This window comes from Nicotiana tabacum, chromosome 18, assembly GCF_000715075.1.
Source record: "Nicotiana tabacum cultivar K326 chromosome 18, ASM71507v2, whole genome shotgun sequence".
NCBI classification, from domain to species: Eukaryota; Viridiplantae; Streptophyta; class Magnoliopsida; order Solanales; family Solanaceae; genus Nicotiana; species Nicotiana tabacum.
In genome coordinates, this window is record NC_134097.1 from 140,595,192 (window position 1) to 140,607,587 (window position 12,396).

General features: G+C 35.1%; 1 protein-coding gene across 8 annotated transcripts; it reads right to left on the reverse strand.

The window, feature by feature from the left end:
• Positions 1-201: 201 nt before the first annotated feature.
• LOC107762155 (nudix hydrolase 9-like) lies at positions 202-9,484 on the reverse strand. Of its 8 annotated transcripts, XM_075237360.1 has the most exons (11): positions 9,328-9,484; positions 9,156-9,230; positions 8,728-8,784; positions 8,372-8,454; positions 7,967-8,025; positions 7,461-7,609; positions 6,796-6,939; positions 5,649-5,807; positions 3,722-3,800; positions 3,184-3,299; positions 202-458 (listed from the first exon to the last, which is right to left on the reverse strand). In XM_075237360.1, exons 1-10 carry the CDS (start codon positions 9,406-9,408, stop codon positions 3,277-3,279), a joined length of 909 nt encoding a protein of 302 aa, XP_075093461.1. In that variant the 5' UTR covers positions 9,409-9,484; the 3' UTR covers positions 202-458; positions 3,184-3,276. The 8 variants fall into 8 exon arrangements, with proteins under 8 accessions (XP_075093461.1, XP_075093464.1, XP_075093459.1 ...); XM_075237363.1 differs by lacking the exon at positions 3,184-3,299 and having other exon boundaries at positions 3,729-3,800; XM_075237358.1 differs by lacking the exon at positions 3,184-3,299.
• Between the last annotated feature and the right edge of the window lie 2,912 nt (positions 9,485-12,396).

A 12,396-nucleotide genomic window follows, 5' to 3' on the forward strand; every position in this document is an offset into this window, starting at 1 on the left:
AACCTATGTAAACATAAAGCTCTGATACCAATTTGTCACGACACAATTTTCACTAAAGGACACGATGGCACCCAATGTCGCCACTAGGTAAGCCAACGGTCAATTTAATTCCTCATTTTAATATTCTTAAAGTCTGTGATTCTTATTTAATACAGAAAGAAATAGTAAGTGAGTGGAGTAGTGTAAAGCATAAACTAAACGGGAAAGTAAGATAGTAAATTATATAATCAAAACCCATGAGTGTCTACTAGAGCTCCCAAAATCCGATGTCACAAGTGCAGGAATATGTAGTAGAATATACAAAACTCTCAAAGAACTGCTGTATGGAACAAAATAAATAGAAATGATAAAAACATAAGGAGAGAAGGCTCCAGGTGCTGCAAAACGGAGCAGCCACTAAGCCTCCGGGTAATACGGATGCGTGCCCGGACAAACTCCCGATGCACCTATCTCAGAACCTGCATAATATATGCAGAAGTGTAGTGTGAGCACGTAAACAACGTGTACCCAGTAAGTATCTAGTCTAACCTTGAAGAAGCACACTTACTAGTAGGCAATATACATAATGTACCAGAATATTTAATAGGCATAAAATACAACATCAACAATGGAATAAAAGGCAATAATTAAATAATCCTTTAATAAAATAACAACTAAAAGTCCTCAATATCACGTGCTAATATCAGTAAGTAAGGGCTCAACAGGTATTTTATAAATCCTCAAATCATGAAAGACATATCAAGTATAATCGGACTCCGAGTGACAACACGCACGAGTTATGTCGTGGTCGTACGACCACATCCATAATATCGTGTATATATACTACCAAGGTCGTGTGTGTGTCTGTGTATATATATATATATATTGCCGAGGTGTTCGGCCCCATCCACAGGAATAAAACTCTTCGGAGTACGAATTATGCATTTAAAACTTTAAGGTAAGCCCATAAAAGAATATGAATTTCCATCCATGACTAAACATTTCTGCCAAGTCCCTAAGTAATGAAGCTCGATTTAACATCATCTTTAACCAAATTTTACATTATTATTTCAAATAATTAAATTAGCAAATTGAGTTCAAATAGTGCAACCAATAGCATGATAGAGGTTTATGTCTACCCAGACATAACATGAATTTTTAGCTACGCACACGCTCTCATCACTTCATGCGTACGTAGCACCCACAATTAGTAGCAAATAACAAATTTAAATACCTATGGGGTTAATTCCCTCTTACAAGATTAGGCAAGAGACTTACCTCATTTTCGAGTCCACATACCGGCTCTTTAACCTCACTACAATTACCCAAATGAAGGCGAGCAATCCGAAGCTAATCAAAATCGTATAAGCTAATCAATAAGGGCTCAAAACTTCATAATTTAACTATTAGAGTGATTACCCAACCCAATTTGGAAGATTCCTAAAATTCACCCCGGACCCGCATGCCCGAATTCCAGAAATTTTTGTAAATAAATGTTACTCATAACCTCACAAGCCCATACATATGTTTTGTTTCAAAATTCGAGTTCAAATCGACTCTCAACATTCAAATTCTCATAATCTCAAAACATAGCCAAAGTTTCTCAAAAACTATGTAAAATAGTTGGAAATTGAACAAAATAACTTACCCAAAGATTGTAAATGAAAATCCCTCTTCAAAATCGCCTCATACCGAATCTAGGGTTCAAAAAATGAGAGAATGTCTTCAAAATTCCATCTCCTAGCCCTTTTACCAGTAGCAGTGCATTTGCGAACCCTTGTAATTGCAGACAGGGATCGCATTTGCGAATCCTGGCAGCCTTAAGGAACCTCGCATTTGCGAGAAAAGGCTTCGCAATTGCGAAGCTGAGAGTTTGGCAAATGCGAACAAATGTTCGCAGTTGCGAACCAAGGCAAAATATGGCAGGCTTCACAATTGCGAAGGGTATTTCGCAATTGCGATAACTTAGCCACATTGTCACCTTCGCAATTGCAATGCTGGTGCTCGCAATTGCGATATTTGAGCACCAGCAGCACCAACACTCAGACTTTTGTTCAAAACCATTCCAGAACTTGTTCAAAACTCATCCGAGCTTTCGGGGCTCCAAACCAAACATCAATTCAAGTCTAAAAACATAACATGAACTCGCTCGTGCAATCAAATCATCAAAATAACATCTGAAACCATGAATCGAACCTCCAAACACATGAAATCAATATGAAACGCAGGAGCTTCTAAAAACACAACCGCGCGTCTGATTCCTATCAAATCAACTCGAAATGACGCCAAACTTTACGGACAAGTTCCAAATGACAAAACGGAACTATTCCAAGTCCCGAAACAGAAATTCAAACACGATAGCTATGAAGTCAACATGCAGTCAAACTTATCAAATTTCTAAGCCTTTAAATTGCCATCTTTCGGCAAAATAACACAAATCCACCTACGAACCTCCGAATTCGATTCTAGCTATACACCCAAGTCCAAAATCATCATATGAACCTATTGGAACCATCAAATTTCGGTTCCGAAATCATTTACTCAAAACGTTGACTCAAGTCAAACTTGGCCAACATAGGTTACTATTAAGGAACTAAGTGTTCCGATTTCCACCCGAACCCTTTCAAACCTAAACCAACCATCCCCGCAATTCATAAAACAGTAAAAGCATATACGGAAAGTCTCCATTAAGGGAACGGGGATCTAGAAAGCAAAATGACCGATTGGGTCGTTACAAATGATATATGGATGGCTGAAAATCTTAAACGAACAGGCCTCTTAGTCTAATACTTTGATTGACGTAATTGAATAGTAGTGGCTAAACAGGAGTAGTTCAATTCTTATCCAAGTTTGAGTTAAACGTAATTAGTTTGAGGACTTGAGGTGATTACTTTCACTTATTAGTAGTTGTACTTGTACTACAAAGAAAACACAGTTAATCATGAAAAACAAAGAGGAATAAAGAAAATTGTAATGTTGGACGCTGATTTGGTGTAAATGGTAGTGAAGAATGTCCGTAAAAGTCCATGATATTTAATCTTTAGTAGAATCAAAAGCATAGATCACAAAGCTTTTTGGGTGAAGCGAAAGGGCAACCCAGTGCACTAAGCTCCCGCGAAAGGGCAATCCAGTGCACTAAGCTCCCGCTATGTGCAGGATCCTGGAAAAGGCCGGACCACAAAAGTTTATTATATGCAGCCTTACCCAGCATTTCTGCAAGAGGATGTATTCGACTCAAACAGGTGACCTCCTAGGCTCCTGCTGCTATGGTGAACTAGCTGGAATTATCCACTGGAATTATCCACGTCCAGGGCTTTGAGCTGGAAATAAAAGAAGCATTCAATAGAAGGCACTTTACCTCACTTAATAGGTCTACCTGACACAAATTTATATTTCGTACTGGAGATACAGCCAATATCATCCCCGTGTGTATGTGGTAGGGTGGGGGGTCAACAAGCTATAAGGATGCAAGCCAATTTTCCAATATATCCAGAAGTAACAAAATACAACTGATACAGCTCAATACATAGTAAAGTAAAGAAGCAAACTTGCCATTCAATATGACTAACTCGCATATCTGCAGGTGAGCTCATTTACATGGAAAGTTTTCTTTTGACCTATGAAAGCATCGGGTTGCACATCAAGGAATGCAAGACGAACATGTATAAATCAGGCATACAAGAGATGAAGAGGATACAACATCCTCAATCAACGCAATGAAGATATTAGTTATTATTTGCACCTTGTACCATTAATTTGTAGAGTGCAAAGCCTCCTCTGTGGCAGCCGGGCATTTTAGAAGCCATGTTCTCCAAATCACTCTGACAAAAAGAAACAATATGAAATTAACTGTTTAAAGCAATATGGACCTCAACTGTTTAAAGCAATATGAACCTTTCTTTTATAGAAGAAGAAGCAAAATTACCTCTTGTACTACGTTTAGCAACACATACTCAAAACAATGGATCATTGCCAACATATGATATACACTATACCATCAGCAGTCTTGAAATGGGGATGCCCGTAATGTCCAACAGTATAAGGAGTAACAAATGCAAGGAAAGAACTCAAAAATAAAATAAAGTAGTCCAGCACATAACAAAAGTCTTAAAATGTTCAAACTCAATCTTCACATGACAAGTACAAACGCTAACTTTAGCTGCCAGAGGCGGAGCCAGGATTTGAAGTTTATGGGTTCGGGATTCTAATCCTTTTAAGTTACTGGGTTCTACATTAATAATTTATACATATTCAATAGATTTTTTTAAAACAAATACATGAATTGGACCAAAGCGACTGGGTTCGGCCGAACCCGTACTCGATGGACTAGCTCCGCCCCTGTTAGCTGCTAAATGGTCGCAGGTAGGACAAAAAGGAGATACCTCTAAGGTTGATTTTCTGCAATTTCAGTTGAAAGGATAGCAGATTATTTGGCTAGAAGGATCTCATCAACTTCAAGGGGTTTCAGTGATATTTAGAATTAGAAGATGCCAGGAACAAGCATCACTGATGTCATGAAGCTGTAAGGCAGAAGCGACTGGGGGCGCTACGTTTCATGCCCGCAGGTCCCGATAAACAGGTCGAGAGCCCTCCAAGTAGGCTATCAGCTCAATGGAAGATGTCGGTGCGCTTCATTTGCTTCGAAGTTGCTTATTTGGTCAGTATGATTCAGACGTGTATTGTTTGGCATGGCGGGACTCTGTCCCGACCTTTATGAAAATTATGTATTCTTAGAGGCTTGTAGACAGATGTCATGTACGTAAAAGATTGTATGGCCTTGTCGGCCTATATTCAGTGTACGAGTGGTTATTTTGGTCTTATAGGCTCGTATGTCTTATGTATAAGTTGGTATCACATGTTGTATTCTACTTATCTCACGGCAGCCTTCCGACTCAGTATGACATGAAAAGATACGTTATGTTGATACTCGGTTGAGTAAGGTACTGGGTGCCCGTCGCGGCCCATCGGTTTGGATCGTGACAAAAGTGGTATCATTTGCAATTATCACTTTTTATTGCTCTCAGGCACAGCAGCTAGTGCTATAGTTGCATCATGCAACTCATAATAAACAAAAGATTCTGAGAAAAATGTAGACAGAACTCTAATTAATTCTAGAGAAGGCATAATATGATTTATAGACCAGACTTTTTCCTGATTCCAAAGATTCAGTACACCAACTCAGAAATAAACTTCCTTGTAGCATTAGTGTAATTCTCAAGATTAAAAACAGAAAATCCCAATAAAATTGGGATGAATCAGACATTTTCAGAATGATACTATGAACTACTAGAGCTCTGTATGGTTGCAAAGATGACACTGATGCTAAAAATTTCCAGAAGGAATCTCAAAGAGAACAGATAATCCAAAAATAAATATTAAATTCAGAATCCATAATTAAGCGAAAAGCTTCAATTGGCTCCAATTTTAACTAACTCCAGTAACACTTTCTTTCCTTGTTACAACAGTTTCAGTTGCACTACATTGTTAGCATTGTGTATTAGACCAAAACCTCATGCTATAGATGGTCCTTTTCCCTCCACATGGGACTCCTGCTAGGCTAAGCTATAGATTCCACAGAGATCAGCAGAAGCGGATCCATACAGCAGTTGAGCAAAAATTAATAGATAAGACAAGTCAGTAGAACTACTTTAACAATTTGTAAAACTAACCATTGAAACAGCATAAAGCTGAGTTGACTCGAAGCCATCCTGTGCGCTAGAATACAATTGTTGAATTTCATCAGACTGAAGATTGCATTTGATGAAGAAAAAAGCAGTTGGCCTAACATTCATTACTCTTCGGGATATACCAATAAAGATGGGGCTGGACTGATATAACATCAAAGATAAAGAATAAAGAACAAGAGTTAGGTGACTTCTAAATATTTGAATCCTAAAATGATGCAATCTTATCAGAAAGGAAACAACAATCTAAGGGTGCATGTAAAAACAGCCCCCTCAAGAGTTGCAGACAGCCATATTCATAATTAGTCACCAGTCTCCAGCTGATCAGCTTACAAATGCAACTTTATTTTGTAACTGACAATCAATGTGTCCTACATTATGTACACTACATTTGATTAAAGTGGTACATTTAATAATCTTGGTAAATTATTTGATTACAGTTTTGAGGTAGATCTTAATGTTATAGCTGACAAATTAAGTGAGAAATAAGAAACATGCGTTACTCGAAATACACGGTCATATTTTCCTATTAGGGCCACATAAGAAAAAAGAAGAAGAAAAAAATCTAGGTACAGTTAAATGACTTTTGTATACGACAAACCGACAAGCATGATAATTCTCAACATTCAACGTGATTGTGCTATTTGATATTACAAAAACCAGAAGGAAAATCAGGTTGAGCCCTGATACAAGGTTGATTAGACATTATATTTATCCAGTCTGTGATATCGCTTATCCAGGTCCTTCTCTTCTCCTTCCAGATTACAAACTTGATCCATTTCACTTGTCTGCTACCCAAAAAGTTTTGACCATACAGGAATTACATGGTTATACAGAGCAGTGCGAAGTGGAAAGTTTAGATAGGAGTTGACAATGAAATCAATCATCATCCTAACAAATTACAGAGACCAGAAAAAGTCACATACCCCCCCCCCCCCACACACACACCAAAAAAAAGAAAAAAAGAAGAAGAACAGGGAAAAAACAAATTATGGAGAAGAGAGAGAAAAAGAAAGAGAAAGCACTCTCCTTTCTCCCAATTTTGTGGTGTTAATTTCTATAACAAATTGGATTTGGGAAGGCTATAGAAGAAAGAAAGAAGGCGATTAGAGTAACACAGATCACCACTTACAAGGCTATCTGCAGGAGCTCCAATTTCTTCAACAACTTCACGGACAATGCTGTCAAACATTTCCTGAGAAACTTTGTTGTTAATTGTGCGACATTGATTCAGCTCTTGGAAGCCTTCATGGGAGATTATTCCAACTTCTTGGGGCTGTTAAAAGCATAAATACAATCATGCCATGTGTTGCTTATTATCCGGACATATTTGGGCAGTGTAGTAACAAAGATTCCACAGCTTAATCTTGACGCAAAAGAAGAGTGCTTTGCATGAAAGCAGTCACACATTCAAAATCCCTTAGGTGATCTTCTAATTAAATAAACTTAAAACAAAGCTTACAATTCCAGAAAGCAATGTCAGATAAGGTCACACAAGTTGGTGGTTACATTATAAACATGTGAATTTAACGAAATATAGAATAACAAGTTACCCAACTTAAAAACACTGTTTAGCTAAAGGTCTAAATGGTGAACATCATTAAGTACCAATTGACAAACGGAAATATGACTGCTTTTTGCTGCCATAGCCCACACGTTATTAAATATGAAAGGTTTTGAGTAGCTTGCTGGGTTACAACCATTTTCGCTCTCCCATTTTGAGTTGTGAAAGCTTATATTTATCAGAATTTTGTTGCCATTATCTCAAAGGTGTCCTTACAACATGAGATGAGATACCTCTGGATGGCCTCCAGGAAAAACAAAATATCCGGGAAATTCTCCAACTTTATTACTTCTCTGAAGCACAAGTATTTTCTTATCAGAAGTCTCCACAACTGCACCATTACCCAGAGGACTTGATGTGTGCTGACACTGTATGCAATCATCTGCAGAAAACCAAGTCACATTTTTTTAGCACAAACGAATTTTGATCTCGCAAGTTGGAACATCAGTCAGAAACATTTTCATCCCTTTTCATATACTTGAAGTGCCTGCTCTGTGCAATATTATATGCAGTTCTGCATCACATAAGAACCTTGTAACTTATCCCTCTTAGAATTCATAAGATATCAAATTAGCTGCAAACCTTATGTTGGAAAGCGAAAGAGTATAGAAAAGGAAACTAAAAGAAAAAAGAAATAGATTGCAGTTTATGGTAGCAGATACATTAGAGATGTGCAGGGAACAGTCGTTCCCTTAGGAAGAAGCAACTCAATAAACAATTGTATTTCATGGAAGTTTACCTTCAGAAGGAACAAGATATCTTTCCCAAATAGGACTTAAATTTGTCCCCACAAATGTCCTGAGTAGAAAAGTCCAAGTGTAAGAATATTTTATTTGTATTTTCTATATTGTTCCGTATTTTTGCTCTTCTTTTCGGGTAATGCATGGACCAAATTAATGTGTTGACGGCACATTGCAGGCATACACAAATTCTCATATTTCACCCAAGATTTTAGCGACACAAATAAAGAACAATTCATTAATAATTTACCATTTCGACATGCTGATATAAGTTTGGGACAGTAACATTAGCCTGTCCAAATTGCACTGGATGGGTATATGTTTTCCATTACATGCACATTAAATGGAAAAACATGTAGAAAAAAGGAAGGCAGGAAGAAAGAAGACGCAAGATAGAGAAGAACCTATAATCTGTCAGACCAAGCTGAAGGGAAACATGAGGCTGTTGCTTGGGATCATTTCCTACATCAAAATTGTATCCTCCATACTGTAAAAGTATCAGTATATTTAACATTCTTTTTTTTTTTAGAAGGAAATAACACACAAGATATGCAGCTTCTATGCATATCATATTTGGGTGTATCTGATAAACTAGAAATGACTAACTAAACTCTCTTATAAGTAATGGAGCTGCAACTGTGGTCATCAAAGTGACAACACTACATTGTCCAAATTCTAGACTGAACAGATATAACCAAACTATCTATAGTTCAATATAAACATTAAATGATAAATGCAATGGAAGAAGAGTGGAGCATACCCTAAACTTCGTTCCATTGTAAAGGGATGAACTTTGTTGAACTCTTGCATCCCATATCTAAAAACATGACAACACGTTATACCAATCAAAAGATTCAGAACAAATTCCGGTATTGCCCCAAGCGAGTAATTATAGTTTTCTGATCTATCAGCCTAAACATACAGACAATTACCTAGAAAATTAGAGTTTGGTATTTGGTTTTTTAATCAAGTGTGATTCTCACGATCAACAAAAGCAACAGCTCTATTTGCATTGTATTAATTCTGCTTCATTTTTACATGAAACCATTACTATTTGGAAATCAAACATTTTCTTTCTTAAACTATGATTTTTTTTCAAAAATATTCTCTAAACATTTCTAATTACAAGATTGTCATTTAAAGTACTTTAAATCTAATTCTTAAAAGGAAGAGAATTAGAAACAAAACCTCGGAAATGGAGTGCTCCAAAGAAGAATCGGAATGGGGAATCCTGTCGTATGCTTCATCGAAAACAACCGACACCTTTTACCCAAAGCACATTCAGATTACAAAAAAGAGTATAATAAAAATGTAGAAAGCGAAGAGAGAAAACAGACAATGAGCAAAGTAAGTAAGTGACCTGTGAAGGAGATAAACCAGAAGGACATGAGAGCAGCAGCTTGAATTCGTGACCGCCGTCGCAGCTTATTTTCTCCTCCATTTCTTCTACAGAGAGAGTGAGTGTGTGGAGATTGATCAAATTACAGTGAAATTGTATGAGAAGATGAAGCTAGGTGCTCGAGTAAGAATTTGGATTCCATATTTAATGGGCCTGGACCGGATATAGTTCGAGATGGACTGTAATCCATATTATTTGGGCCTGCTTCAAGTCTTTCACACCTGGGCAGCCTTACAAATGTAGAAATGACACCAGGTAACCACTTTTAAGCAATGATATTTAAAAGGATTTTTTACCTCCGGTTGATACTATATTTATTTTAAATTAAATAAATATCCTTTTAAAAAATTATATTCAATGGATACCTTTTTAATTTTATGGTCAAATATCTATTTATGACTACCTCCTACTCTTAAGCCATAAAATACTCTTTGTATTATTTTTCTCTCTCGTTCTTTCAAATTTTTTAGAGTAGCATTTTCCTTTAACTGTTGCGGTGATGTGCGTGCTTGTCGGGGTGAAATTCCATTGCCAATTTTCGAAACGCTTGTTTAATATCTTCCTTGCTCGCGCTTCGTGTTAACCCCTAATATTTTGTAGTGATCCATTGTTTGTTGTTTTCAGCTAATTATTCTGTCAATTTGGAGGAAGTGGAAATGGAGGTTTCAGAGGTTATGTATGTATAACTATGGCAGAAAAAGAGAGAAGTACGTGACCTTGTGGAGCTTCCATGGCCGTGAGCTCTTCGTCAATCGCTGTAAATGTTAAAGCCACTCGATTCGACGATTTTTCTCTTTCCTTCTCAACGATTCGAAGATTGTCTTTTTTTTCATTGTATTTCAATGACTGTCTTGTTATATGCCATGAATGTATTCATATATTTTTTTAATTAATATAAGTTATGCATTCAGATGTATTATATAATTTCTCTGAAGATGGCTATGTTTTTGGGGTATTTTTCGGTTGAGAATTTTTTTTATAACTGAAAATACAAAATTTGTGTGTTATAATTGAGTTTGTTGAGTTATATTAGGAGTCTATTATGTTAATTGATTCACTTTCCGTTTTAAAAACAGTGTAATTCCTTATTTAACGCCGTGAATACAGTTGAATACAATAATCTGTCCACTTGTAATCCCATGTTTCACTCCATGTCGAATACACTCGAATACAACAACTAATTAGCTGGACTTCCCTGATTTACGCCTATTTTTGCTACTGTATTCATGAATACAATAGCTTAAATACATCAAATACATCTTATAACCACAGAAAAGGTATCTATAATCTGTAATATAGCAAATGGTATCTATCGATGGCTAATTACTACTAAAAGATAGTGCTTTATGAAAATTTCTCTATTTAAAATATATTCATAGACTATAATATATTTAAATATTAGTCAATTTGCTCAAACTTTAAGATTGTGTCGAAAATTGTGTCAAGAATTCGAGTTTTTTATCCTGAATTTTAAATTAACAGTTCATAAATTTAGGACACTTAGTCCTGAATTTCAAATTAGCAGCTCAAAAATTCAGGATACAAACTCAAGATACTTAGGCCTGAAGTTTGGGCAAATTGGTTAATCTTTAAATACATTATAAATTGTAAATATATTTAAGGTATTTTTTCATTCCTATACATTATTTGAAACCTTATTACGAAAAATATTCATGTTTTTTTATTTTACCCAGCCTAAACATGGTTTAGTTATAAAATATATACAATCCATAATTAATGCCTTAAATTAGGGGATTTAGTTATATTTTTTTCCTATTTTCTCTCCATTCCTCTTTTAATAACCCCTTCCAGTTGTGTATTAAGCCATAACAAATAGAATTTCAGTTACTTACAAAAAAAAAAAGAAAAATGATACAGTACTGTTTACAGAATATTTATTTTCCTTTTCTTTTAGTTCTGTTTTTCCGCATTTTCTGTTGAAAAGAGATACCATGTACTAGTTCTCATGACAACCAATAGCCGTTTGGGTTGGATTTTAGTTTTCTTTTGTTTTCTAAGAAAAACAGCGTTTGAAAACTCATTTTGGTTTTCATTGAAAGTCAAATAAAGTTTTATTTTTCCAATAATCACTGCATAAATATTTGAAAACAAAACACAGAATACATATGCTTGTGAGTCTGTGACAAGTAGGATAAATAAGAAAAACATGTGAATTTTTCTTATAAGATTGCTCTATTATGCTTTAATTGAACAATTTCATAACAACATTGTCAAACTACAACACTAATTAATCGCAATTGGATCAAAAAGTATAATTGAGTAGATTTGAAGTTTTAGCAGATTTCAGATTAAATTCAATCGCCTCCAAACTTTAAATTCAACTTTGTATTAGTATTTCCAACAAGAATCTATGCTGCTCAGTTAATTTCTCACACAAAATTCAAATTTCACATAAAACTCAGTTTCTCCGAAGTGGAACGGTGGCACTTTTAATGTGAAACTCGAAATTTCTCCACCAAAATCATTCAATTCCCATCAATATTCAAGTTTTCCATTCAAACAAAAATGAATCAGTGCACATGAGTTGATTTGGAATTTATTCTCTACTTTTCTTTCCTTAATAAATCAACTAATCAGAAAAGAACAATGTATGGTACTTCAACATACGAATTAAAAATAAATTTTGTACAAATTTAATGCAAATTTGAATATCTACAACAACTTACATAGTAAAAATAAATTTATACAACTAATTATATAGTATACAACCTATTTACAACTTATTTACAACTTTCATATATTATCTTTTCCCAGTTAAATACATCTAAATATTATACAACTTAAATATAATTTTTATACAAATTTTATACAATATGTCTTTCGTATATTTTGTATCTGATTTATATATGGTAAAAATAAATTTCATACAACTAATTATATATTATACAACTTATCTACAACTTTCATACATTATTTCTATCCAGTTATATACAACTACAATATCATACAACGTAAATACAATTTCTATACAATATTGTTCAACTTTCATATAATATTTAATTTCATATA

What these genes read in the sequence shown, in the direction of transcription:
- LOC107762155 (XM_075237358.1), bottom strand. Translation starts at nt 9,408, where the DNA reads ATGGAGGAGAAAATAAGCTGCGACGGCGGTCACGAATTCAAGCTGCTG. An exon ending in CTGGTTTATCTCCTTCACAG is followed by an intron (nt 9,231 to 9,327) that starts GTCACTTACTTA and finishes TTTGGGTAAAAG; the next exon opens with GTGTCGGTTGTTTTCGATGA. An exon ending in CTTGGTCTGACAGATTATAG is followed by an intron (nt 8,026 to 8,371) that starts GTTCTTCTCTAT and finishes TTTTCTACTCAG; the next exon opens with GACATTTGTGGGGACAAATT.